Raw genomic sequence first — 25,408 nt, 5'->3', positions numbered from 1 at the left:
TGATGTTCACAGCAAAAAATTAGATGTTTAAGAATTCCCCTTGGCATAATCAGGAGGCAAACATGGGCACTGTAGACTAATGTTAGGAAAAGTAGACACACTGTATTACTCTCAAGCAAAGCTAATGTTTTAAAATTTCAGTTGCACTATTAGGAATAAAAAAAGGCAGAAAAGATTCACTGTTGAATGTGATATATGTATTTATGTATGTATAAAGTAGATATGAGGGAGCCCTGGTGGCTCAATGGCTATGTGCTTGGCTGCTAACTGAGAGGCTCACACCCACCAGTGGTTTGGTGGGAGAAAAGACCTGGCAATCTGCTCCCATTAAGATTTCAGCCTCAGAAACCCTATGGGGCAGTTCTGCTCTGTAACAATGGTGTCACTATGAGTCAGAAGGGATTGAACAACACCCAACAACAACAATAAAGTGGGTATGATATTTTAAGGCTATTAAAACTATTTTTGATTTAGACATTTTGCATATCTTGGCCTGTCCATACTTGGCAATTCATTTAGTTTCTCTCTTTTGAATGTAGTGATTCACGTGGAAGCAGATTCTGACACACAGGTGAACTTGACTCTGTTGAGTGTATTCACCTGGTGATTTATGTAGAGGTTTGTTGGTTCAGCACATTTGAGGTTCCATTGGAGTGTGCCAGGTCCTCTGGTTCTGCTGTGTGCTTTTCATGGCTTGCATTCCTGTGGCCGAGTTGTGGAATTCCAGACCACAGAGGCCATAAACATGGATTCCACTCCAGGCTTCCCCTTTATCTCAGCTTGAATTATCTGGTGTCTGTCTGGACTCCTCCATATCTTTTTACATCATTTTTGTAATTCTGTTTACCAGAATTACTCACAAACAGGCTTGTATGTTTATCTGACATTTATATAGTAAGGAATGAAGGTGATATACCACTTCAGAACCAACAGAATAATATAAATAGGAAGCTGAATAGATAGGAGGAAGGGAGATATACCAATTAATATTTTCAAAACTCCAGTTTTTTTTTAATGTAGTATCTTAGTTATCTAGTAACAGAAATAGCACAAGTGGGTGGCTTTAATGACCAGAAATTTATTTTCTAACAGTCCAGTAAACTAAAAGTCCAAATCCAGAGCAACGGCTCTGTCTGCTCTGGGGGAAAATCCTTGTCTCTTTCAGCTTCTTTTCCTTGCTTCCTTGGTGATCTCCATGTAGCATCACTATTTCTCCATTTGTACTTTCTTGTTTCTGTACTTGATCTTCTCCTTTTATATCTGGAAAGTGATTGGCTTAAGACATACCCTAAACTGATATGGCCTCATGAACATAGTAAAGAAAGCCCTATTCGGTATGGGATTACATCCACAAGTACTGGGGCTAGGTTTATAACACATATTTTCAGGGGACACAGTTCAGTCAGAACATGTAAGTTCTTCTTTAATTAAATAAGAGCTTGTTGTTAGGTGCCGTCGAGTCAGTTCTGACTCATAGCAACCCTATGTACAACAGAACAAAACACTACCCAGTCCTGTGCCATCCTCGCAATCGTTGCTATGCTCGAGCCCATTGTTGCAGCCACTGTGTCAGTCCATCTCGTTGAGGGTCTTTCTCTTTTTCACTCACCCTGTACTTTACCAAGCATGATGTCCTTCTCCAAGGACTGGTGTCTTCTGATTACATGTCCAAAATACGTGAGACGTAGCCTTGCGATCCTCACTCCTAAGGAACCTTCTGGCTGTACTTCTTACAAGACGGATTTGTTCATTCTTCTGGCAGTCCATGGTATATTCAGTATTCTTCGTCAACACCATAATTCAAAGGCATCAATTCTTCGGTCTTCCTTAATTACTGACCAGCTTTCGCACGCATATGAGGCGATTGAAAACACCATGGCTTGGCTCAGGTGCACCTTAGTCCTAAAACTGGCATTTTTGCTCTTTAACACTTTAAAGAGGTCTTTTGCAGCAGATTTGCCCAATACAATACATCATCAGTAAGAAATATAAGGTATTATATTGCTCTGTGATATTTTGGACTAGAGCAGTTTGAAGTGACTAGAAGTAAGAACATTGATGAAAGAAGGAAAAAATAAAGCAATTAGAAAATATTTATTTACTTTTTAATTTTTGAAACTACTTAAAATAAGTAGTTAGTTTATACTAAGATTTAGTAGTTGAAAACCAAAAAATAATATTCTTCCCTCACAAAGATATATTCTACATTTTGCATACCATATCAGTTACATAAACTAATGTATTTATGATTTATGCTAGCCCTCTATTGTCACAGCTCTTTTATTAAAAAATATGGTGAAAAAGATGGACAAGAGATTTTATAGATTCAATGGAAAAGGAAACTATGTCCATATACTGGATTAGCAGCCTCGCGATCTGTATTGAAATTGCAATGTATTTTAATTAAGGTTGTGAAGGGTAACTGTGGCCAAGGCATGTGGCCACTCTGTTTCTCAATTTACCTACTCGCAGAATGATAAATGGTGATATTTAGGTCTTTCGTCTGGATGCAGTGACATTAAATTAACGTTTTGTAGAGTGATTTCTGCAAAATGTTGAAGTCAGTAGATGAAGGCATTACATAAGTTTAAGGTTAGTGCCCTTACTATGATTTTTGAATGTCATTAGCATGTGAAGTTCCACATTGACTGAGGGTGACCAAATCATATCACTAAATGTCTGGAGTGCTGCCAGCTATGAGCACAAAATTTCATCTGGATTTTACTACATTTTCTAAAAGATCATACAAGATTTTATTTTAAGATACAGAAACTCAAGCCTAACACTATTCATTTGTTCAACGTATCTTGTCCCCAGAGGTTGACACGCCTTGAGGCTAATGAAGTTTCAGGGCCCCTCATATGCATGGACTCCTTCCAAGCCCTGGGACGGGCCTTAGCAATGTGTTCACAATGTGTTTGTGAAATTGGCAAAATGTGTTTGTGTATTCTTCTTAACACTCCCCGCTACCCCCCGCAATGACTACGCCTTGTGCCTCATAAATCCTAGATCCACTCTTGATCACAACTATGGGTCCAGTCAATGTAGAGGAGTTATTTAGGTCCTTTTCTGAGGCTGTGTTATGTCACGTAGCTTAAAGCAAATTAAAGCAGGTCGGCAGTGCGTTTGCTGCCTTGCCCCAACCCTGTTAATATGCAGTAATCTGGTTTTTTTCCACGAGTTAAATGAAAATGCTATACTTCTACAGCCAAACAGAGGTCACTTGTACATATTTTCTACAGTGTACAGTTTCTTTGCTGTAACAAATCTAAACATTCTCCCTTTATCCTCACTCATAAATTCCCATGGGATAGATTAAGCATAATCTCTTCTTGGCCCATTTTGTGTCTCCTCCGGGACTGGTTAGCTCAGTTGGTTACAGCCTGGTGCTAAGGAGACCATGTGGGCCTGTTAGCTCCCCTGTTCAATAGCCACAGTCTACACTACAGCCAGCTACCTCACAAGTGCCTAGTGTGAAGGGTAAGTGAAACGAAGGCAGGGAGTTGGCACGGCTCTGTGAAAATCTTTTTCTCCCGTTGAGGAAAAACAAAACAACAACAAACAACACATACTTGACAACCTCATTTATAAAAGATGACTTTTTCTGTAATCAAAACCATCCCCATGAAATATTATTCAGCCATTAAACAGATGAAGCAGTGATACACTCTATTACAGGGATGACCCTTGAAAACATTATGCTGAGTGAAAGAAGCCAGATACAAAAGGCCACATACTGTATGATTCCATTTATAGGAAATGTCCAGAATAGGTAAATCCATATAAGCAGAAAACAGATTAGTGGTTGCCAGGGGCTGGGAAAAGGAGCCCTGATGGAGCAAATGTTAAGCACTTGGCTACTAACCAAAAGGTCAGCTATCTGAACCCACCAGCAGCTCCGTGGGAGAGAAGACCTGGCAATCTGCTCCCTTAAAGATTATTGCCTGGTCAGGGGACATGTAGCTCAATTGGCAGAACATAGTTTATTAAGAAAATGTTCTACATTCTACTTTGGTGAGTAGCATCTGGGGTCTTAAAAGCTTGTGAGTGGCCATCTAAGACACTCCACTGGCCTCACCCTGTCTGGAGCAAGGAAGAATGAAGAAAACTAAAGATACAAGAGAAAGATTAGTCTAAATGACTAATGGACCACAACTACCACAGCCTCCACCAGACTGAGTCCAGCACAACTAGATGATGCCTGGCTACCAACACCAACTGCTATGACAGGGATCACAATAGAGGGTCCCAGACAGAGCTGGAGAAAAAATGTAGAACAAAATTCTAACTCACACACACACACACACACACACACACACACACACACACACACACAAACCAGACTTACTGGTCCAACGGAGACTGGAGAAACACCAAAAGCATGGCCCCCAGACACCCTTATAGCTCAGTAATGAAGTCACTCCTGAGGTTCGCCCTTCAGCCAAAGATTAAACAGGCCCATAAAACAGAATGAGACTAAATGAGTACACCAGCCCAGGACAAGGACAAGAAGGCAGAAGAGGACAGGAAAGCTGGTAATAGGGATCCAAGGCTGAGAAGGGGAGAGTGTTGACATGTTGTGGGGTTGGTGACCAATGTCACAAAACAATGTGTGTACTAATTGTTGAATGAGAATCTAGTTCTGTAAACCTTCATCTAAAGTACAATTAAAAAAAAAAAGATTACAGCCTAGTAAACTCTATGGGGCAGTTCTACTCTTTCCTATAACATCACAATGAGTTGGAATTGACTTTATGACACACAACAATAACAATGGGCTGGGAAGAGGGGGGATTGGGGAATAACTCCTTAATAAGGTACAGAATTTTATTTTAGGGTGATAAAAATGTTTTGGAACTAGATAGACGTGGTGATTGCACAACATTGTGAATATACTAAATGCCACTGAATTATTCATTTTAAAATGGTGAGTTTTATGTGAATTTCATCTCAATAAAAATTAGTTAATAATTTTTTAAGCCCCTTGCTGAGGTTCATATAGTTGAGGAATTTGTCTCTGAGATTTCCACTGGGGGACCTACTGTAAAAACCTATAGTTGCTCATGCCCTACAACTGATTATCTTACAGAGGTCCCCAAACATTGATAATTTGTCTTAATTTTAATTATTAACCTTAGCCTAATCTCGTCTAGTCTCTTCAATCATTTTGTGGTTACTTAGTCACAATTAGCAATTCGCTAGTTCCCTGTAACCACGTATTTTGTAATAAGAAGATACATATTTTGGTCTGTAGTCTCATGGCTTATTTCTTTTCAGAACTCTTCTGATACTGATAATTTAGCCATTCCAATTTAAAATTATATATATATACACACACACACACATACATAGGAAACCCTAGTGGCGTAGTAGTTAAGTGCTACAGCTGCTAACCAAGAGGTCGGCAGTTCAAATCTGCCAGGCGCTCCTTGGAAACTCTATGGAGCAGTTCTCCTCTGTCCTGTAGGGTTGCTATGAGTTGGATATGAGTTGGAATTGACTCGACGGCAGTGGGTTTTTTGGGTTTTATATATACATATGTACACACACATACACACATATGTATAACCTTGTTATTTTCATACTGTTTGTTCTAGCATTTCACATATATATCAAAAGGCAGATTGAGAGTGGCCATCTGCCTAATGTCTTCCTCCAAGAGAGGAAGACTGATGAATTTATTTGACCTGTCTGCCACTCCTTTTGATCCTTGAGTCTTCCTTTCACACCATGACTTTTGAATCGGATTTTTTCTATCCTATATCCTTAAAATGAATCAATGGCTTAGGAATCCCTTTTCATTTAATTCAGTAAATTATTTATTCAGCATCTACTCTGTGCTAGGCCTTTAAGAAGGACAGAGGTGGATATAAAGATGAACTAAAAAACAGTCTCTACCATCCAGGAACTTAAGATATAATAATGTTTTTTTTTTAATAGTAAAATGTGCAGTAAATGTTTTTGTGACTTCTTTAATTTCTGATTTTGTTACCTGATCCTCTATATTTTTATAGCTTCTAGCTTTTCTTTTTTTTTTTTTTTTTCCTCTGTAGCTGTCTTTCTATTTAGCCATGCAAGGTTTTGGTTTGTTGTTGTTTTGGTGGTGGGTGATTGTTGAGCCGCAATTTTTAACCCTTAGCACTCATTTACCCTATGCTTGCATTGAGATGTCTATAAATAGTCTCCAGGCTTCCTGTGAGCTCTTTACTTTTCTCAGTCCCTCCTATTTTACCCCCAAAGGCTACATTTGTTGGGCTTTCTTAAAGCACTTTGTTAAATTTGGGTAACCACTTGATTTTTTAAAAATAGTTGTCCTTTTCTAATGAGATAGTGAGTTTAATTGAGTTGTGATTTTTATTACATGGTAGTCAGTTTCTGTTCACCTCAGAAGCAAAGTCAAAATTGCCTTTCATATGAACCCAAAACTGCCTATCTAAGGAAGAAGTCATTTGCTCTCTTTGAACACACCCAGAGACGCCTCGGAAAACAGGCCTGGTGATCTACTTCTCAAAGGTCACAGCCTTGAAAACCCTATGGAGCAGTTCTACTCTGCACACATGGGATCACCATGAGCCAGACCCAACCTATGGCAACTAACAACAAGAATAATCTAGTGTTATACTAATCTGTGCTTAGGCACTCCACTATAACTCCTGGCCTGCTATTGCAGCTTCTCCTCTCAACAAATATGTGTAGATCTAAATCATGGTTTGTGCTCTCTTGCACGCTATGCTTTATGTCTCATATCCACAATAATCGATTGGTCTTTCCTCTACCTTCAATGCTTCCTCTTACTTGGAGACCTCTGTGATTAATAGGGTCAGGAAAGCTAGGTCTAGGTGATGGCAATTATTTCCTTTCGACCCTTGAACTTGCTTGTTTTTTTTCTTAGCTCTCTCTAGGGCCACAGTGACTTATTCATTAACAAGTACATTAGTACATAAACACCACTATCGGCTTGTGTCTGTTTATAAAGCTAACTCTCAATTATTGAGGGACCAATTAACTAGTGTGGAGGTTGTGTGGGCCTCCTGCCATCTACCTTTTGGCCACCTTACTCCCCACAGAATATCACCAAAGAGTGTGGAGATGACCAAGCAAAAGCTGTGAAACAAAGATTATTCATTTTCGGTATGTGTGAGTAGTTAATAAAGTCTGATGGAAACTAAAATTATACAACTCAATGCATTTTGAGATTATGTAAGGGTTGACAGAAACATGATGATAATGAAAAGGGCTTCCTTTCATACTATATAAATGCTTGCAAATAAGCAGTAAAAGGAAGGTATTATGGGTGCCAGTAAAAGTTAAGAGTGCTATTTATCTTGTATTAAAATTGAGTCAACAAATCTCTACCAAATGTTTACTTATCCTGTAAAAGAAAAAGTTTAGTTGTCCATCCCTAGTCAGGAGCTCAGAGATGGAAGGCCCTTATCTTAGATATCTAGTGCTGCTATAACAGAAATACCATAAGTGGATGGCTTTAACAAAGAGAAATTCATTTCCTCACAGTAAAGTAGGCTAAACGTCCAAATTCAGGGTGTCAGCTCCAGGGGAAGGCTTACTGTCTCTCTCTGTTGGCTCTGAGGGAAGGTCCTTGTCTCTTCAGCCTCTGATTCCTGGTTCCTTGGAGATATCCATGTGGCTTGTCATCTGTCTTCCCCCATCTCTGCTTGTTCCTTTTATATATTGTAAAAGATTGATGCAAGACACACCCTATACTAATCCAGCCTCATTAACACAACGAACGACTCATTCCCAAATGGGATTATAACCACAGGTATAGAGATAAGGATTTACAACACATATTTTAGGGAACACAATTCAATCCATAGCAGCCCTAATCATTACATTGACTTCAAGCTAGAATTTAGCCTAAGCGATTTAAAGTATTTAAGTTACCACAATTGTAACTGTCTTGGATATTATTAAAACCAAAATGGTTGTCGTTGGGTCAATTCCCACTCATGGTGACCCCATGTGTGTCAGAGTAGAACTGTGTTCCATTGGGCTTTCAATGGCTGATTTTTCAGAAGCAGATCACCAGACCTTTTTTCTAAGGCACCTCTGGGTGGACTCAAACCTCCAACATTTCAGATAGCAACTCAGTGCATTAACTGTTGGTACCACCCAGGGACTCTGATATTATTGAGGTAACTACAAATAGGTTTAATTGTGCTCATGAGGAACCTGTACATAGATCAAGAGACAGTCGTTTGAACAGAACAAGGGGATACTATGTGGTTTAAAGTCAGGAAAGGTGTGTTTCCTGTATGCTGAGTGAATAATCCGAGAAGGTGGACTGTATGAAGAAGAACAGGGCATCAGGATTGGAGGAAGACTCATTAACAACCTGCGTTATGCAGATGACACAACCTTGCTTGCTGAAAGTGAAGAGGACTTGAAGCACTTACTAATGAAGATCAAAGACCACAGCCTTCAGTGTGGATTACACTTCAACATAAAGAAAACAGAAATCCTCACAACTGGACCAATGAGCAACATCATGATGAATGGAGAAAAGATTGAAGTTGTCAAGGATTTCATTTTACTTGGATCCACAATCAACAGCCATGGAAGCAGCAGTCAAGAAATCAAAAGACGAATTGCATTGGGTAAATCTGCTGCAAAGGACCTCTTTAAAGTGTTGAAGAGCAAAGATGTCACTTTGAGGACTAAAGTGCACCTGACCCAAGCCATGGTGTTTTCAGTCACCTCATATGCATGCAAAACTGGACAATAAATAAGGAAGACCAAAGAAGAATTGATGCCTTCGAATTATGATATTGGCGAAGAATATTGACTATACCGTGGACTGCCAGAGGAAGGAACAAATCTGTCTTGGAAAAAGTACAGCCAGAATGCTTCTTAAAAGGGAGGATGGCAAGACTTCATCTTACATACTTTAGACATGTTATCAAGAGGGGCCAGTCCTTGGAGAAGGACATCATGCTGGTAAAGTAGAGGGTCAGCAAAAAAGAGGAAGCGCCTCAATGAGATGCATTGACACAGTGGCTGCAACAATGGGCTTGAACATAGCAACGACTGAGGGGATGGTGCAGGACCAGGCAGTGTTTTGTTCCGTTTTTATATACGGTCGCTATGAATTGGAACCGACTCGACGTCACCTAACAACAACGACAAATACATGTAGGTTGTTTTGGAGACAAAAAGATTGATTTTATCATAACTTTTCATTTTTATTTCTTTAAACTAGCTTGAGGAATAACTTGTCTTAAGTAGTAAGTCATTGTTCCTAAAAAGTTGGGTGTGAACTAGACATATTTATTTGAGGCATAGTTTTTCATTGAGTTGTATTATTATTCAAAGGTGCGTCAGAATCCTTTAAGACCAATAAGTGGTATAGGCTCAAATTTTACCTTTTTGAGATTCTAACTAGTGCCCCCCCATTCTTAGTCATTGAGTATTTATTGTTCTATAAACCAATAGCTAAAAACTCTATTTTAATAACTATTTAAAAGAATACTTTAGTGAATACCTTAGTACTGATTTATAAGGCTAAACTTTTTCAACTTTTGGAATGTTGCCACAAGCATTAAATTCATATCAGTCAGATTGTATATAACTAGTACTTTACTCGAGAAATTAATGGAACACTTTATCTTTTGATATCCTCTAGAGTGGTGGTCAGTAAACTTTTCTATGAATGGCCAGATAGTAAATATTTTAGACTTTCCAGACCAAGAGACAAAATTGGGAAATTTGTGCAGATGTTTACATAACAAGACAGAAACAAATTTCCGCAATTTTTGTAATATAGGACTATTAATGAGCAGAATGGAATATACTTATAGACATGAATATGAAATCCATTTCATTTTCATGTGTTATAAAATATTATTTTTCTTTTAATTCTTTTAACCATGTAAAGATATAAAGACCATTCCTAATGTTGCTGCTTGTACAAAAACAGGCAGTGAGCTGGGTTTGTCCCAGGTAGTTTTCTGACCCTTGCTCTAGAAGACAGCTCCTTAACCAGTCATCTGTAAACCCACACGAGACATGAGTTTCAATGCTGCCTTTGAACTTAATGAGATCACAGGCAAAGTTTTGTGCATCCATGATTTTTTCTGTGGACAGGGTCTGCACATTTCATATGACTCAGAAAAGTCCAGGCCTCGATTGGAAAGAATAAGAACCACTGTTCTAAAGACATTTTGTTAATTTTAGGAGATATTTCTTGAGTGTCTGCTAGTACCCAGGCACTAGTGCAAGTCACTGGGAACTCATGGGAATTTTGGCCCTATGAACTGATATTTCTACAGGCAAGACACGGAGAAAAATGAAAGCCATGCCTTTGGTTCTAGGAGGAAATGCCTTATTCATAGTTTCAATTATTTAGTAAATAATTTAGGTTCGAGAGAATATCTGGAACATATTTAAGTGTCCAGAACAGTTCAGGCCATAAATAAAAATCAGATTCAACCTACTAGGGATCTCTTTAAAATAAAAATCACCCCACAGTTAGGTTCATGTTAGTGCAATTAAAACTAAGGGCTGCAAAGTAGGTACAGACAGTTTAAGTTGCTTTATTAAAGCTGAACGTGTAAGCTTGCAGGCTACTTGATTTAACTGGTGACTGTTAGCCAAAGCTAAGCCCTTGAATGTTCAAATTCATGAAATGGAGTAGTTACCCTGGGGCAGAGGTGGTGGTGAGAAAACAGAAATGTCCACTGGAAGATGAATAAGAAGCTCAAGAGTTCCTGCCTATGCTCCAGGGTTGGGAAGGGAAGAACTTACTTCTTCTCAATAAACAGTTATAGAGTGAAATTTATACTTAAAATGGTTATAAAAGGTACAATACTAATCTTAAAACCTGAGATGGTACTGTAAAGTTTGTAGTGAAATCTTTAAAATTTTAAACATTTTTAGCAATCCCCCTGCATTTTTTCTTTTGTTGCTTGTTGCCTTCAAGTTGATTCTGACTCATGGCACATTTTTTTATACTGGTTAAACTGTTGCTGTCCAGCTGATTCCGACTCATAGCGACCCTATAGGACAGAGTAGAACTGTAATCTTTTTGGGAGCAGACTGCCACATCTTTCTCCTGGGAGTGGCTGGTGGGTTCAAACCACCAACCTTTCGGTTAGCAGCTGAGCGCTTAACTGCTGTACCACCAGAGCTCACATTTTTTATATAGACTGTTAATTAGTTTACAGCTTTTCTCATATACATGGAGCATATAACAAACCTAAGCAGGTTGAAATGTATTCCAAAGACAGCAGAAGTTTACCAGGAAAATTTCCCTGGTGAGTCACCCCCCCTCAAAAAAAAGGGCAAAATTATGGAAGGTTTGAGCTACTGTAGAGTCTCTGGCTGGCACAATTAAGTGCTTGGTTACAAACTGAAAGATCGGTGGTTTGAATCCACCCAGAGGTGCTTCAGGAGAAAGGCCTGGAAATCTACTTCTGAAAGATGACAGCGTTTGAAAGCCCCATGGAGCACAGTTCTACTCTGAAACACATGGGGTCGTCATGAGTCAGAATCAACTCAACAGCAACTAGTTTGGTGTTTGATTTGGAACTACTGTGAACAGAAAGCGTCACTATATGAATTAGACTTAAATATTCTTAACTGATGGGATTGATAAGCAATTAACAACTTTTTTCTTTTAATCTGGAAACTCCTCCCACCCCTGGGTCTTTCTTTCACTTCAATGGTTAAAAGATTTAATAATGGCCCTTCTCAGTTATATAAAAGGCAAAATCAAAAAGTATCCAGGAGAATAGGATGGTGACGTCAAGTGAGAAATTTACTGTGAAAGTCAGAGAGAAAAAGCAAAAAGTAAAACAAAGAGTACTGTTGTGTGGTTTAGATATGGAGTTAAAGCCATCAACGATTCTTGCTGATTTTGAGATGAACATGAAATGTTGAATTTATAAAGTCTGCTGTACTGCTGAAGCATGCCTAGGTAGCTGTTTCTCAAGAGATTTTTATCTCATTATATATTTAAAAAATCACATCAACTAATTTCTGGGGCTTCACATGTCATTCAGTGAGATGTATGACATGTCCCTGTAGCCTTGACCATCATAATGCTTAGTAAGGCTGGGTTAGCCCTTGACTGTTTATCCTCAAACCTTAAGGCACCTCCACTTTGGCCACCATGCCTTCTCTACCCATCCTACTGAGTCTTACCAGTTCTAGATTTTTCCTTTGGGACCAGGCTCTTTCTGTCCTTCCCAATGTACCAGTTAGCTAATTCGACAAACTCCTCTAAACTAGTGTGCTAATTAGGTGAGCACTAGAGGGCCTTTCGTTTCCAAGTAGAGTGTACTTTATAATGGGGGCTTCCTGGAGCATGCTGTGCTGTGAGAATATCAAGTCAGTCTAGGGGATAGGGTGGTGAATATGTATTGCCCCTCACTTCATCCCCCACAGCCTCCTATTCTACCTGTATTTAGAGCTGTTCCTATTAACGCAATTAAGCAGAAGAAGTGGGCACAATTTGGCAATGCAACAGATCCATTATATTTTTGGTAAAAGAAATGAAAAGAAAACAAGAAAGAACACATGCTATTAGAAATACACAGTTAGACACCACCAGCTACACAGCAATGTACTCATCACCTTATAGAGTCACCGTTAGAAATGTTTTACATTTAATCACTATTTACTATTAATTCATTAACATGTTTAAATTTAATATCAAAATTTATTGGTGATTCTCAGTCATTCAGTAAGTATTGGGTACTTACTGAATGGGGAGACAAGGGAAGTATCAAAGGAATTATAACCACCTTGAGAAGGAAAGACGCCTACGGATGGAATGAACTGGAAAACAGCACAGTAAAGTGATAAATTATGTAGTTACAGATAATAAAGGCAATACATATATCAAACTCTTTGAGACCAGGACCTTGAAAAATAGAAAAACCAGTAATAACCTTTTGCATTTCTAAGGCTTTTCTGCATAAGTTATGCTCTAGTTTATGTTCCTTATAATCCTGTTATCTTATCTCTTCCTGCCTAGAAGGGATCCTTATAGCATTTCTGGGGCCTCCCTTCGAACTGTGGGTATCATCTGGCTCCCTAGATAAAGGCAAGGCTAGACAAGTCAGATTAGTTTGTGAAACAAGACCTCTAATTAAAAATAATAATAAAATGTAAGTATGATGACTGTAACAATCTCATTTGAGGTAGATGACAAGAAATCATTAAGTGCTCACTTTTTTTTTTTAATCTATTCCTTTCTCCTTCAACTCCTTGCTGTCTACAATAATTGGCAGTGGACCAAGATGAAAAGTAAGGCCATTTTTTGGCAGGGCAGGTAGGAAACTGTGGTTTGACAGGCAGCCTTAGAACCAAGTAGTACTGATAGGGAAGGGGAGTGAGGTGGTTGGAAGGAAGGGGTCTTTCAAGACTACCCGAAGTCTGCCTGCACAGGCCATGCCTGATAAGGAGACATGGGAGATTTCCCCTTTGTGTGATATTGCTGGTGACATGGTTTTTAGATTAAAAAAAAAGAAGAAGAAAGGGCGAGAGAAAACACATCTGGAACAGACTTCATCAATGAGATTTCATTTTGGCTAAGTCAGGACTGTTAAAATAATGTGGCACATTTTATCAGCTTACTAATAAATTTGTTACTTAAAGATGTGTTATTTTCAAAGCAACTCCTATGTGGGAATATGAGGCTAAAAATTAATCAGAAGAAATAATAGCAGTTTTGATATGGCTTAGGTTTTTTCTGAACAAATGCTGCCTTGTGTATTAATAGGAAGAATCTATTTTTCTCTAACACTTTTCCCCCCTCTCTTTTAAACATGCAGAATTCTTTTCCTGTGACTCCATCACTTGCAGCTAATCCTGCCATGCCTTTCAGTCCTTACTTACCTCATCCTGGGATGGGCATGTTTCCTGCCGAACTGTTACCAAATGCACCTGTTCTGATTTCTGGAAACCCACCTTTCACATTGCCAGGAGCCGCTGGTCCAAAACTGATGCGTTCTGATAAACTGGAGGTATGTGTATAGAAATATATCAATACTTACAGGATCATCACAAATATTAACCGTATGCGTAAAGCATCATTATCAGAGGCCAATGTTATGAATGTTTTCAATAAGCACACATGGGTGTTTAGTTGATGAAGTATAGTCTCAGACAAATGTCAGTATACTAGTGCAATTATGTGTTGCTTCAGTTGTCCGGTAAGTCATACAATGTCTTCGTGTGTACCTCTTTTGCTATGACTCAGGAAGTTTGGGTGGGAATGCTGGTTGGACCCAGGTTTCAGTTTTGCAGCATGGGATTGCTATTTTTGTTCATCAGTCTCTATTAGCTGGAGTGATCAAACTGAACAAAAGTAGACAAATCTAACGCTGTATGAGTGCAGAATGTAAATCTATATGAATGCAGAATGTAAATGAGCCTCATAGTGTCTAACTTCCTTTCTCCATTTTAAAAACAAGGTACTGGATAATAAGTATCCCTTGATTCCTAAGAAAAGAAACTCTAAATGAAATTTCAGATAGCTTTTTGCTTTATTGAAGTCCTCCAGTCTTCTTTCAATTGTCTTTCTTCATAAATTGAAATAAATAACTGGTTGATTTCTTACAATGTCGGCTCCATTGGCAGTCCCTTAAATACCTGGTGATGTATCATAATGGAATCTAATTGTACATGTAACTCAATCATGGTTCACAAGTCTGCTGTGTGAGACCATCAGCGCATGGCTGGGTGATAAAGACTCATCTTGGACCTTAAAAAAATAACCCCTGCTGCAAATGTAGCTAATCACCCTTTAGGCTGGGCATTAAATGGAGGATTAAAAGAAGTGTTTTTCAATATCTTTAAGTACTTTTATTTCACTGTTACGAAAACAGACCACTTTCATTTGGGGAGGATGGCCTTTTTTTTTTTTTCCCTAAGAATAGAAATTCTACGTTTATAGCTCATAGCATATGTGGCTACACAATATTACATTCACTGGCAAAATAAAAGTGAATTGCCTGCCAGCCATCAATGTGATGGTGCTTTTTCTTTCTTCTTCTTTAAGGTCTGCCGAGAATTTCAGCGTGGAAACTGTACCCGTGGTGAGAACGATTGCCGCTATGCGCACCCGACTGATGTTTCCATGATTGAAGCAAGCGATAACACCGTGACAATCTGCATGGATTACATCAAAGGTCGGTGCTCCCGGGAGAAATGCAAGTACTTTCATCCTCCTGCGCACTTGCAAGCCAAACTGAAGGCCGCTCATCACCAGATGAACCATTCAGGTGCTGCCGCCATGGTAAGGACAGTTCCAACTTGTGGACTATTTGTCTAATATCCTGTAACCATCATCTTGGATAGTCATGAGTGAGCCTTAAAAGAAACAATCAAGTTTATAAGCTGGAAAATGGAAAACCTATCAGTCTGAATTTTTGTTAAAACTAAGGTTTTCTGAAGTTAATTAGTTAAAAGCTTTACTAATGATTTTAACCTACTGTGTGCTCTTTCAAAGGAGCCCTGGTGGCGCAGTGGTTAAGTGCTTGGCTGCTAATCAAAAGGTCGACGGTTTCAACCCACCAGCCGCTGTGTGGGAGAAAGATGGGGCAGTCTGTTTCCATAAAGACTTACAGCCTTGGGAGCCCTGTGGGGCAGTTCTGCTCCGTCCGGTAGGGTTGCTGTGAGTCGGAGTCAACTCGATGGCCTGGGATTTGGTTTGGTGAATGCACTCTTTCTCCCATTTTAAGAAAGAGAGTAAACTATATGATTTAAACAATAAATTATTTTGGAGTTTTTTTTTTTATAGTCTAACCCAGGGACATAAAAGAGACGGAAAACTGCTTCTCTGTTTTGTGAGCTTCCTTCATGGGCACTTAGAAAGTAACATCTTTAATGCCTTTCAAAAACCAAGGACTTGAAAGATGGGATGTAAACCCAAAAACCCATTGCCATCGAGTCGATTCTGACTCATAGTGACCCTAAAGGACAGAGTAGAATTGCCCTATAGAGTTTCCAAGGAGTGCCTGGTGGCTTTGAACTGCCGACCTTTTGGTTAGCAGTTGTAGCAGTTAACCACTGCGCCACCAGGGTTTCAGTGGGTTCTAATTTCCCAAAGTCTGAGGTTCTCTTTCCTTTCTGTAGGGGTGGTGCTTCCAAGGACAAAGGCAGCAGCCTGCCAAGGTTGCGGGGAGGGAGAGGATAAAATTTCCACATGGTTGGGAAAAGAAAGCGGTGTTGCCGCAGCAAGCCTGCTTAGGGGGAATATTGGCTCTACTTAACACTGACAGGTAGGAGGTAGGAAAAATATTTCTATAACACTACAGTGTGTTAGGTTGAGAAATAAGAATTATGATTACTTAATAGTTTGTCACAGACATCAATTATTTCGATATACTGCTCTATATTTATTTCTTTTACGGCCTGGTTCTTCACTCATGTAATAGCAGGAAATATTGTCAAATAAGGAACAAAACTCTGAGGAAACCTCACGTTCCCTGGCTGTGGAAAAAGCACCTACATGCCCTGGAAGTCCAAGAAACGCAGTGTTGAGCTAAATTTCCTCACATATATTTATAGTTCGAGTCTCATGACAGAGACCTTACCATTCCACAAGAGAGAGACTTTTATTTTCAAGCATCCCTATTTGTTAAGAACTTTTTTCTCATACTGAGTCGAATTCTATCTTGTTGTAACCGGAACTTCATAAAAGAAATCAGTCCTTGTTCCATATGAGAGTAACTCTCCTGTCTTTTCAGGAAGCTAAACACCCCAAATTTCTCCAGCCTTTTCTCATAGTTTCAAGGACACAGTGACAGTTTTGGACTTGCTATACTTTCTCAATACCCCTGCTCTCTCTTAACTTATCCCATTACTTCAGGAAGTATCTAAGCACCGTAGTAGAACAAACTTATTATCTCCCTTATCCTGGATTCTTTTCTCAATCCAAAGAGTGAAAAATGTTAAAAAAAAAAAAAAGATTTCACCACATTTTTTTTTGTCTTAAATTCTTTTGAATGGGGAATTTTAAGCTATGAAAATAACAAGGTATCCAAAATATTCTATGCAGAACTTCAGCCTCTGATTTTTTGATTACTTAAGTTGGTGGCATAGAGTTCAGAATCGGTATGGACCTATTAACGAAGAAGAATGCAGTTGGCCCCACAAAAATAAAAGTTCTCATCCACATGGGATGTAGAAGAAATGGCTTCCTTGTGCCACTGTGCACCTGTAACTGTCCTTGGGCATGGAGTCTTCGTATGTGTGGGCCCATTTCTGATGATTTGGGAATCTTTAGTCAAAAACATATGTTATAAGTCAGCCCCAAGTTTCCATTTAGAGAGCTAAATGTTATGTAGTAGGCCTTTGGTTGGTACTTGTGAATGTCAATATAACATTTCTTTCTGAGGAACTGATCAAAGTAGGGGCTTAGTGGTAAGGTCCAATTCGCACATAGGAATTATAAACAAAGGAGGCTGAGTCGTATTTAGTTCATTGCCAGTCTTTGGCAAGTTTGTGAGCTTGTGATGAGGCTGTTGAGGCCCTGCCCAGTGTTGATAAGCAAAATACTTAATATTTGTACAGGCACCACCCAGCCAGAACTGGGTACTGACTTATCAGAATGGACGCTAGAATAAACAAACAGAACTACCTTACCAGGGTCTAACAGGCGAATATTCATCTAGGCCCTGCCTTAACTTGTAGTTTGCTTGGCAACACAACTTTGGTTCTGATGATCAAACTATGCTCATTTCTAGAGAAAGGAAACACCTTCACTTCACTAATACAAAAGGGAAATCTTCTTAATAACCAGATACACAGTCTCCTGTCTTGCTCAGTTAAAATCTTAGGCAAAACCATTTTCCCTCAATGGTGATCGAGGTGTTAGAACCTATAAATTACATTTTATAATTTAGAGGTTTTGTCGTGACCTTTGCCATCTGGGCCTTGTTTATAATTTGGAAATTATGTATCCCTAAAGCTTAAGCTTACTTTAGAGTAAGCCCTGGTGGCTTAGTGGTTAAGAGCTCAGCTGCTAACCAAAAGGTCGGCAGTTCAAATCCACCAGCTGCTCCTTGGAAACCCTATGGGCAAGTCTACTCTTGTAGGGTCGCTATGAGTGGGAACTGACTCGATGGCACCTAACAACAGCAACAACAAAGCTTATTTGGGACCCTGCTGGCACAGTGGTTTAGTGTTTGGCTGCTAACCAAAAGGTCAGCAGTTCGAATCTACCAGCCACTCCTTGAAAACACTTCAGGGCAGTTCTACCCTGTCCTGTGGGGTCGCTATGAGTCCGAATCGACTCAACGGTGAGGGGTGAAGCTTATGTAAGAGCCATGGTGGCACAGTGGTTAAAGCACTCAGCTGCTAACTGAAAGGTCGGCAGTTGGTACCCACCAGCCACTCCAGGGGAGAAAGATGTGGCAGTCTGCTTCTGAAAAGATTTACAGCCTTGGAAACCCTATAGGGTAGTTCTACTCTGTCCTATTGGGTCACTATGAGTTGGAATCAACTCGATAACAGTGGATTTAGTTTGGTGGAAAGCTTACTTGGTATGCTTGATTGCACTTTCCTGGCATTCTTACTTGAACTTAGGAGAAATAAAAAGCACAACTGTCACATTGTGGACACTGACATAGAGTTCCCAGAAGAAAATAGAGATGACATACATCCGGGCGTTTGTTATCTACAAGAATAAGGAGATCATGGCATGCCTCTTTTTGGCACGTGGAAGGCTCGTTACTCAGCATAAGTTTTCCTCAAGAATTTGGTGCACACCGAGTTGTATTGCTGGGACATGTTGTTTAAGTAATGTGTAATTTGCGGAGGAAAAAAATAATGTTAAACTTCTCCAATGAATCTGGTCCAGGGGCAAGTTTGATTGTGTATTATAAGCACTGTGGGATTTTGAAAGAACTGTAGACATGAAAGGAGGGTTTGAAAATGCTAATAGCTTTTAAAATTAAACCTTACAAGGACTTAACAAAGCAAATTGTACATACCAGAATGCACAGCAAGCCTCTATAACTGAGAATTGCATACATTTTGCTAGTTATCTATTATACCTGGGCAGAGTAGGCGGTGGTGAGGAATGACTCATTTGCTTTCTCCTTACATGTTGGTTTGGAAACATACAGTTAGAGGGTTTGAAGCTGAAGTCCTTGTATAAATTAAATTTTGTTTTATGAGGCTATATTATCTGCCAGGCGCTCCTCGGAAACTCTATGGGGCAGTTCTACTCTGTCCTATAGGGTCGCTATGAGTCGGAATCGACTCGACGGCACTGGGTTTGGTTTGGTTTTGTCAGCCTCTGATCTACTAACATCTGTTTTTATCACCTGTATACCATTTATCTCCTAGACCCACATGCAGTGTTTTAACTGGCAGAAATCGGTTTCCTGCTACACATGTTGCTTCTGCTAATCTCATTTTAATCGATTAATAGAAGAACGTCCCTGAGAGGTTAATTTTAAACAATTAAATCCTGCAGCAACTTTCTGTCACATCCTGCCCAAACAAGGTGGTCCTTTTTTATTTGCCTAAATTAGTGAAGTTGCAAAGCTCTATTTTCCCTTGTATTTTTATTTTCTGAGGCTTTATTTGCTCTGTTTGGGGCTAACAACTCATCTAGTGATCCGCTTAATCTCTTTGTTGGTTACCTGGCTGTGGCCGCCACTGCTTATTGAATGTCTTGCTCAAATGGAAACCCTTCCAGGTAGCCATATGTTATGTAACTGGTGCTTGCTTGGTTTAAGTACATTTTTTACTTTCTCTGGTACTGTTTTTTAATCCATCCCTCCCCCACAGGCCCTACAGCCTGGTGCACTTCAACTGATACCAAAGAGACCAGCACTTGAAAAGACCAATGGTGTCACCCCAGTCTTTAACCCCAGTGTTTTCCACTGCCAACAGGCTATGGCTAACCTGCAGCTCCCGCAACCGGCATTTATCCCTGCAGGTGAGAACAGGGCTCTGGGCACTGTGAGTTTAGTGATGTTGGGAATGTATACAAGGTAAAGCAGCTTCCAGAGAGCATTTATGGGAAGACTGTCAACAGATATTTTGATTAGAAATAAAACAAAGCGGTTATACTTGATCTGCTAGTATATAGAGCAACTTGTTTTTATATGATCCCTGAAAATGAATGGTTTGAAATCAAATGAGGAAAGAGTGCCAATATTTTGCATTTTTAGCATTTCTTATTTTTTACTTCTTGTGACTGGTTCACTTGGTTCTGTCTCAAACTAATTCTTTGACTCTTAGGTATCACTATTAGAGACAATGGTCTGCCATCAAAAAAATCACTTCCCAACTTCAGCACTGCAAAAATATGTAACCTATATATCTTTGCTATACCAAAGGTAGTTATAATAAAACTATCCTTAAATTTATATTATATTATAGTTTAATATGAGAAGCCTGGGTGGCCCAAGTGGTTTGCGATTGGCTGCTAACCCAAAGGTTGGCAGTTTGAACCCACCCACTGGCACTGTGGAAAAAAGGCCTGGCAATCTGCTTCTGTAACGATTATAGCAGGAAAATCCTATGGAGCGGTTCTTATACTCTGTAACGCATGGGGTCGTCATGAGTTGGGGCCGATTAAATGGCAGTTAACAACAACAACAACATAGTATAATATAGTATATTATTGGCTATAAAACAGGTAGTTTTAGCCTCTTAACTTAATATCAGAAATTCAGCAAATTAATTTTTTCCCGACATTTTGTAGCATATTTTTATGTTACCACCCATATTCAACTATATTTTATAGCATAATAATTTTGCAACAATGGGTTCAAACATGCAATGATTGTGAGGATGGCATAGGACCGGGCAGTGTTTCATTCTGTTGTACACAGGGTTGCTGTGAGTTAGCTGAACCTAACAGCAACAAGTTTTGCACCAAATTGAATAGAAAATTTTAAGCTAGAAAAATTTACAAATAAATATATATGGGGAAATAGTTTTCTACTAGTGGTTCAGTACTTTGAGAATGAGCATATAGTCTTCTAGAAATAATTTGAAAATAGCAACTACCAGGAGTACAGGGAGTATTTTTTTTCCAGAATAATAAATGCTGTAGTTTGGAAACTATTATTGAATGAAAATGGTATATTCTTTAAAATTAATTTAGTAAGTCTTTTCAATTACATAAACATATTAAGCACATGTTATTGTATACCTCAATTTGAAAAGAAAACCATTGGGTAATTAATAAATTAATCAGTTAATTCATTTTGAAAGAAGCCATGCAAAACAAAACAAAACAAGTCTTTTGTCTCATTACTGACCACAACAGTTGTTCATGGTATCATTTAAAATAACACAATTCTTACACATATATGTAGTAGTTTCTGAGGAAAAAAGAGAATGGAATTCATTAACACTTTTTTACACCACTTATGAAAAGTAGCTATTGATATGTAACAAATAAGATTTTTTCCCCTAACCTAAGGGAAAAAGCATAATGTTCACAGACAAAATAAATATGGGTTTAGGTATTTTTTATTTCTGGCACTTTTTAATTCAAAAATGGTGATAATTTAACTAGAAATTAAATCATTCCACCTTGGCTGATTCCAATTTGTCTGGTAGCTAGCTAATGAATTCATTAGGCCAGGAAGGCCAGCCAAGGTTGCTGAATGTGATTATGTATAAAACTTATGTTATTTGTTCTGGGTTTTCTCAATTGTGTAGTCACTTTGTTTGGAAGTTGGACTTTTTCGCTAGGTTTGACCTATTTAAATTAAAGTCTCAATTTATAAGCAAAAATGTCAGATGAGCCCATTTCCCCTTAATTAATGGCAAGATAAAAACCTGTCTGGCTGATAGCCCCCTCTTAATGAAAAGCCTATTTGCCATATGTTCATAGTCAAGCCCTTGGTTACAGTGAAGTAGGGGAGGCAGCATTAATAGATTAATGCCCTAAATAGAAATATTGGCAACAGATACAGACCCTGGTATATATTTTGAAAGTAATATGTGTAATAAATTAAGAAATTTCCCTCTTCTGATAAAAATCACTAAGCTTGTATTGGTCCAAAGGTTTTAATGTTAGCATGGTAGTTCCTTTGAAGAGGTGTAAAAGATCGTTTGTAAACCTAAGAATCCAAGAATTACTTTGATTACCTGGGTATGTGATCTTAAAGCTAAGCTATAATCATAAGCATGGGAGATTACTGGGTTTGCATGTGCTGATTACTTAATATTGCAAAGAAAATATCTTTCTAGTTAAAATTATTTCTATCAGTAAAGCTTTAATAATGAAATAATCTCTTTTCTTTACTTTCCACGCTTTTCTGCATGATGTACAGGGCCAATACTGTGCATGGCACCCACTTCAAGTATTGGTAGGTTTTTCAACACAAGTTCTCAACTTTTCCTAATCTGAAAAAAAAAAGTGTTGTTCTGCTGTGACTGTGAAAGAGTTGAGTGACTGAATGACGTGGCTGTACGTTTTTTTTGAGTCTTTAAAGGTTTAATATGGTGCTGTCTGTTTCATGTCTTTGTGGAATCAAAACAGTAGTTTCGCGAGCTTTAGTTGGTTGCCACTGTAGCCAAGCACTGACCCTGCTATTTCTTTATTTCCACCCTAAAAATATCAACTGAAATATTTTCAAGTATTTCCTTACCTAATCAAAATGGACAATTAAATGTTCTGAGATTTACAGCCATTATTTAAAAATTATAAAATATTTCAATTGTATAATTTATGAAGTAAAACAAAACAATTCCTCCCCAAAAAGGTTATCCATAAGACCTAAACCATTCAATACTCAGATGTTGAGAAAGAAAGTTGAGCAAAGCTAGAGAATTCTATACTGTTCTGTGAGTCTAGAATGAAGCACCTTTCTGCACAGAACCTAGGCACAACAAAATTTCATAATGACTCTTGGGAGTTATGTGGTTTTTAATAACCAGTCATACTCAGATTCTTTAATTAGCCACCAAAACAATATGTTAGCTATCTCTAAGGTGTTTTCTACATCACTAATAGTGAAGATGATAAGAAAGTGACTCAAGAGAACACTTGGGGGGAGTTCATAGCTTTTATGGTTCTCATGTGTGGTCACCAGGAACAGATCAGGAGAAAATAGCTCTGATGTTCATGCAGGGAGAAAAGACCCCATCCATCCCAGCCATCACATTTCAATCCAGCTCCCCCCATCCTTTTTGAGAGTTTGCAGCAGCTTGACCTCCATCCCATAGGTGGGCTAGATAGTAGATGCAGAGCCCAACAGAGACTAACAGGTTTATCAGGATAGAATGAAGAATCAAAATGACAACCACACAGTAGTAGCACTCACTAACATAGCAGGGGCTGAACCTTGGCAATGGAGGTAAAAAAAAAAAAAAAAGGCCTCTCTTATTGAGGGATTGGCTGTCCCTTGTCCAAATGAATAACATTTCCATGGCTACTAATATGTGCATATGATTAGAAGAGCAGGCTTCCGCAAGCTTGTGAAATGTGTCTGCTTTCCCACTTTGTGCCTGTTTTCTCCAGGATGTTCCCCTGTCCTTTCATCCTTAGTGCTCAGCTTAGGAATGCAATCTGCATGCTTCAGTAGTGCTGCTTCCTGCCCGATTGCTGCACTCGCAAAGGAAAAACAGGAATGTTTCTAGAATTGACGTGTGAGACAATAAGGGATGGTTATAGATAATGGAGGAGCCCTGGTGGCACAGTGGTTAAGCATTTGGCTGCTAACCAAAAAGTTAGCAGTTCAAATCCACCAGCTGCTCCTTGGAACTCTATGGGGCAGTTCTACTCTGTCTATAGGGTCTCTATGAGCGGGAATCAACTGGATGGCAGCGGGTTTTGTTTTCTTTTGTTTTGTTTTTTTAATAGGTAATGGATAACTAGAGATAAGAACATAACGAGAGATAAGAACAAGGGATAACTACAGAGTTTCTGCTAAGCATCATTTGGGCCACAGCTTTGGTTCTATGGCATTACATATGTTGGTTTTCCTCTCCAGCCCCTTTGCTTTCTCTGTAGATTTCAGAAAATCTGAATTTGAAAGATGCAAACATGATAAATTATTATATATGCGTGCTCGCCATTCACACATCAGTCCTTTGGTTTACTTTCCAAAGTGAGCTAGAAACTAGAAAAGCTTTCTGCGGCAAACAGAAAGCATCCTGAAAGAGATGTTGCAGCTGTTAGGCCTTACAGCTGTGATATCTGCTGTGAAGACGAAATTTCGTTGGCTATTTACTGTGAGAGGAGCCCTGGTATCGCAGTGGTTAAAGCACTTGGCTGCTAACCGAAAGGTCAGCGGTTTGGAACCCACCTGATCTGTGGGAGAAAGATGTGGCAGTCTGCTTCCTTTAAGATTTACAGCCTTGGAAACCCTCTAGGGCTGTTCTACTCTGTCCTCTAGGGTCGTTATGAGTCCGAATCAACTTGACGGCAGTGGGTTTGGTTTATTTACTATGAAGTGATCCTTGTATTTGATTGATAAATAGCCAAAGTTTCCAAGGAGTTTGCCGGAGGTGTACTTAAAACCCTGCATGCATTGTCCACTGCATTCTTAATATCTGTTCCCCTACCACATACCCACCAATCCAACTACCATTTTTTTTTTGCACACTAAACAGGTAGGTGTTCATATAGCTATCCCTTTGTACCTGCAAGTCTAATGACAGCCTCACGTCCATAAGTCAGTGAACCCAAACACCAATTCACAAGGTAACTGCCAGACTTATTCCAGTTTGAATGTGCAACCCAGTTACTTGTCCGCTTAACTAGCTATTCACATGGATACTTGGTTTAATCAGATTTTTTCATATGCACCCATCGTAACCCCTTCTGAAAATTTAGGCTTTTTATACTGTGGTTAAAATATATATATATATATATATATATATATAACACAACATTTGCCAATTCCACATTTTTTACAAGTACAATTCAGTGACAGCAATTACGTTAATCGTGATGTGCAACAATCACCGGTATCCGTCGCCAAATTTTCCATCACCATTAACTGACGCGCACTGCTTCCCAAACAATGACTTCCCCTTTCCCCTCCCCCACACTCACCCCTGGTAACTGCTAATAAACTTTGATCTCTATACATTTGACTGTTCTAGGTATTTCATATAAGTGGGATCATATGATATTTGTCCCTTTTTGATTGACTTACTTCACTCAACGTAATGCTTTCAAGGTTCATCCATGTCGTAGGATTGAGTCAACTACGTTATGATTCTGCTCAAAGACTTAACTAAATGTTGAGAATGGTTTTGTTTTCATTAATGGTAACTATAATTGGCTTTTCCCCTTTTCTCTTTTTAAATTCTTCCGCCTTCCATGTTATGTTGCTTTGCACTGACTGTGATTGCATGTTGCACCCTGGTGTACCCATCATGATGATGTCATGTGGCTTGTTGCTGTGATACCTACCATGCCCCATTCGATCGTATATGTCATGGTTGCATAAATGCTCCA

At 38.9% G+C, this 25,408-nt stretch overlaps 1 protein-coding gene across 6 annotated transcripts in view; it reads left to right on the top strand.

Annotated features, from left to right (window-relative positions):
• Positions 1 to 25,408, top strand: part of MBNL3 (muscleblind like splicing regulator 3) — a 122,580-nt gene that overhangs the window by 85,815 nt on the left and 11,357 nt on the right. For 5 of the 6 annotated variants that reach the window (XR_010319652.1, XM_064277595.1, XM_023539947.2 and 2 more), the window contains 4 exons: positions 13,794 to 13,985; positions 15,023 to 15,259; positions 19,765 to 19,915; positions 22,272 to 22,307. Coding sequence is in view for 5 of the 6 variants with exons in the window: in XM_064277595.1 (XP_064133665.1) it covers positions 13,794 to 13,985; positions 15,023 to 15,259; positions 19,765 to 19,915; positions 22,272 to 22,307 (616 nt within the window). In the remaining variant the exon portion in view is untranslated. The remainder of the gene's footprint in view (positions 1 to 13,793; positions 13,986 to 15,022; positions 15,260 to 19,764; positions 19,916 to 22,271; positions 22,308 to 25,408) is intronic. The other variant, XM_003420842.4, reaches the window with a different exon arrangement.

The sequence above is a fragment of the Loxodonta africana genome, chromosome X, assembly GCF_030014295.1.
Source record: "Loxodonta africana isolate mLoxAfr1 chromosome X, mLoxAfr1.hap2, whole genome shotgun sequence".
Lineage (NCBI taxonomy): Eukaryota > Metazoa > Chordata > Mammalia > Proboscidea > Elephantidae > Loxodonta > Loxodonta africana.
Note: the sequence above shows the minus strand (reverse complement) of the source record. Positions and strands in the feature narration are given on the sequence as shown.